The following is a 4,022-nucleotide window of genomic DNA, read 5'->3' as shown; positions in this document are numbered from 1 at the left end:
GTGTGCACTGAGTTTGCCCGAACCGGATGCTTCTCAGCTCCTGTCGGCTTTCCCCCCAGGTTCAGTTTAAAAGCTGCTCTGCCACCTTTTTTATATTATGCGCCAGCAGTCTGGTTCCATCCTGGTTCAAGTGGAGCCCATCCCTTTTGTATAGGCCCGGCTTGTCCCAAAATGTTGCCCAGTTCTTTACAAATCTAAAGCCCTCTTCCCTGCACCACCGTCTCATCCACGCATTGAGACTCACCAACTGTGCCTGCCTAGCTGGTCCTGCACGTGGAACAGGTAGCATTTCTGAGAAAGCTACCTTGGAGGTCCTGGCTTTTAGTCTCCTGCTTACCAACCTAAATTTGGATTCCAAGACCTCCGGACTACATTTCCCCACGTCGTTGGTGCCAACATGCACCACAACCACTGGCTCCTCCCCAGCACTACCTACCAGACTACCTATATGACGGGTAATGTCCGCAACCTTCGCACCAGGCAGGCAAGTCACCATGCGGTCCATGCAGCCACCAGAAACCCAGCTATCTACATTCCTAAGAACTGAATCCCCCACTACACGAAACCCCCTCCCCTCTGAAGCATATCCTTGGTACGAGAGGATATCTGTTCATCCACCAAGGAAGAGGTCCCTTCTAAGGTACCACATCCCCCTGCCTCAGTGAGATGGCCTCCTTCCCCAAGGGCTCCATCTTCTGTGACTGGCAGGTTGCCGTCACCTTGGGACTGGGATGTAACTATTTCATCCCCAGAGTCCTTAGTCACCTCTCTCTCTCTCTGCCTGCCTCAGCTCCTCCAGTTGAGCTACCTTGGCCTTGAGGAAGTGAACTCGCTTCCTGAGAGCCAGGAGCTCCCTGCACGGAGCACAACTTCTGTCCAGCAGGCAGATAATCATACATGTGACACTCCATGCAGCACACTGGATAGCCCCCCGACCCCTGCTGGCTTTCTACCTTCATAACTGTTATTCATTTATTTAATTAATTATTATATTATTCTTTGGTGTTGTGACCCTGCCCTTTAATCTCTTGCACTCTCCCTGTACCAAATAAGAACTGAGTGCCGAAGTTCCTTGCCCTGCAGCTATCTGCTGCTAATTCACATAGATATTCAAGTTGCTCAGTACTCCAACCGAATGGAGAGAGTTACTCTGCCAAGTTAAAAAGATTTTATATTCACCTACAGATCCCCAGTCACGATCCACAGGCTAAGAGCTACAGGGCAAGAGCAGGAGCCTTGGAATTTAAATGCACACAACCCCCACCTCTCAGACACAAGCTCCAATCACAACAACCCCCACTTAACAAGGGAACAATCAAGCTTTCAGGCAGCAATCAACCTTAATCACCCCCCCTGGCACAACAATCACAACCCTCTCCCAGCAAACCTCAATTAAATCCTCAGTTTAGTTAGGCTTCCCAGCGTTTTAAAAAAGGCAAAGTTTAAACTCACCCCTGCCTTTAGTCCCCAGCTCAGCTGAATCAAAATGTACTGATAGTGATCATAGGTACACACAGATGCACATTTTCTGCGGCTTGCAGAACTAGAGGTGAGTAAAAGAGAAAGGAGCTGAACCGGAGCAATTGCTCTTTCTCTCTCACACAACTACTCCGCTTTCCATTATTTTGGTTATAAGCCTCTAAAAAGATTTTCCATGCCAAATGCTTCTGCTGGAATAAACTTGGTTCGTCTTAAAGATGTCACTTGATTTCTCTTGATTTTGCTCTTTAACAAAAATTCAGTTGGCCAATACTGCTTCATGTAAGTTTTGTCTTCTGTTAAGTACACATACAACCTGAAGAGACTAAATAGTTGTGCTCACTCACTGTCTGTAGCTTGTCTGCAAAGACTTTATTGATACCTCTTCATTAACCCATAGGTTGATGGACAGTACTGGAAATGCAGTTGAGCTAGTAATGCTTTAGAGGTGATATCAAGTTGTGTCGCTTGACTATTCTTATTCCAGACATGGGCTGCATAGGTATTTTTAAAGAGATGTGAAAGCTCTGACGCTTTGATTGCTTCAAAATATTTTCTCCAGTCCTGCCAGCGAATGGGATAAAAGGCTTCTTGTGGCAGAACCGTGACACCTCTACACCCTTTGCTGCTCGGGAGGCTCCTAATGGAACACCACTTCTTAAACACACGGGTGAAGAGCACTGGGCCCTGGTGGCCCCAGATCCATCTGTTGTAATTTGCCACGAAGTCTTGCATACAGAGCTCTATGAACCTGTGTCTTGGTACAAAAGAGAGGAAAGCCCCATTCAGTACATATTTGGACTGAGTACCAAGCACATTGGTGAGGTTCTTTAAACTCTTTAGGACAATGAAATCTGTGTCTAAGTAGATTCCTCCAAATTTCCACATGATGGCTAATCGGCAGGCATCAGAAAGAATAGGCAAGAAATAAGGTTCCCACCTCTGTTGAGCAATTGGATACCACTTAGCCAGGGGAGTGTCCACGAAAAGGTCCTTCATGTCCAAAGGCTTGATTTCAATGTTGGTGAAACACCTGAATAAGGAAATGCCCACATGTTTTGGTATAGTAGAATTTTGCTTTGCCAGGCCCTTCATAAGTACAGTGATTTTGGCTTCTGGGTGAACTCTGGCTGCTGATTCAACAGAGCACATAAACAGAAAGTTGGGCTTGGTTCGTTCTGATGTCTCCACGAAGTATACATTCTTAGGCAAAAGAGAAGGCCAGCCAGATGGAGGAGAGAGAGAAGGCACAGAGAGAGGACACTTAAACGCTCTAGGCAAACTGTAGAGCTTAGTCTCGTCTTTGGCACCCCTGGTGATTCGCCAATAAAACATGATGGCAATGGACATGAACTTACAGGTAACAACAAACACAACCCAGAGTTTGTGTTCGGCCAAAACCTTGGTTAATTTCAACACTTTGCACATGGCCTGCTTTCTGTAAATATAGCCAGGATGAGCTGCAAAAAAAGAAATATGATGAGTTAACGCAATGATCAGGATAAAACACATTGACAACAGAAATCTTCTGAATTTCAAATATGGATATACATTGGGGATTCTTTGGATATAAAAGTTATAGCAGAAATGTATTTCAGTATCTGATAGTATTTCACAAAAGCTGAAATACTGGTATCCTGTGGCACCTTAAGGACTAACAACATATAGCTTCCATAGGCTAGAACACTACACTTCTCCAGTTGCAGAGTGGATCCTTACTATGTAGGGTATGGTAAAAGGCCACAGTGCAGAGCAATAGTGAATTAGGTAAATTACCTGAGAGAGACCATTAACTAGATATACCTGTAATATATACTAGATATACCTGTAAATTCCTGTAATGTGTGGAGAATATCACTGATGGCTAAGATAGTTAATTTTAAGTTAGAAATTGCAAGCCCTAAAATGCATTTGGCAGAAGAGTATAGTTGCCAAAAGAGAAACATGATGCTGCCGTCTGAAATACTTTCATATGCATTAAGACTTTCTTACAAGCAAGGCAGAATAGGATGTTGTGCACCTTGCTCTACCTTCACATTGGACTACAGCCAAGTCAGATGCAGTGCATGTTTCTCAGTAGAGTGTGCATTTGGTAAAGATGACCTAGTAGAAAAACTGGAAAATATTGGTATTTTTTTGGCTTTTTTTCTAGTGGAAAAAAATGGCTTTTTACACTGTAGCCAGTAATCCTAATCCCGAAAGAGATGAAAAAATCTGGCTTTTTTCTGGGATCATTTTGAGATATCCGGTAAAAAGCACTAGAAATCTCCTCTAAAAGGAAAACAACTGTTCAGCACTTTAAAGTTTAAATCACTTCTTTATTATAGTATATGGGGAATCTTTCTTGGGCTCTGGGGGGCTGTTTTTTAAGGTAGGGGCACCAAATTTGCAGCATAGCTGCTGGTGGCTCTCCTTAGAAGAACCCCCCAAGTTTGGTAAAGATTAGGTTGGGGGTCCAATTTAATTAGCGCCCATATGCCCCCCCCCCAAAAAAATAACCATACCAATATGGGAATTTGGTTTTTTTTGGGAATTCCAAAAAA

At 43.9% G+C, this 4,022-nt stretch overlaps 1 protein-coding gene across 1 annotated transcript; it reads right to left on the bottom strand.

Annotated features, from left to right (window-relative positions):
- Positions 1-1,851: 1,851 nt before the first annotated feature.
- On the bottom strand, positions 1,852-2,907 carry A4GALT (alpha 1,4-galactosyltransferase (P blood group)). The gene has a single exon (XM_056847453.1). It carries the CDS (start codon positions 2,905-2,907, stop codon positions 1,852-1,854), a length of 1,056 nt encoding a protein of 351 aa, XP_056703431.1.
- Positions 2,908-4,022: the final 1,115 nt, after the last annotated feature.

This window comes from Euleptes europaea, chromosome 3, assembly GCF_029931775.1.
Source record: "Euleptes europaea isolate rEulEur1 chromosome 3, rEulEur1.hap1, whole genome shotgun sequence".
Lineage (NCBI taxonomy): Eukaryota > Metazoa > Chordata > Lepidosauria > Squamata > Sphaerodactylidae > Euleptes > Euleptes europaea.
The sequence above is the reverse complement of the archived record's forward strand: the minus strand, read 5'-3'. Positions and strand labels throughout refer to the sequence as shown.

Coding starts and splice junctions, on each gene's coding strand:
- A4GALT (XM_056847453.1), bottom strand. CDS start 2,907: ATGTGCAAAGTGTTGAAATTAACCAAGGTTTTGGCCGAACACAAACTC.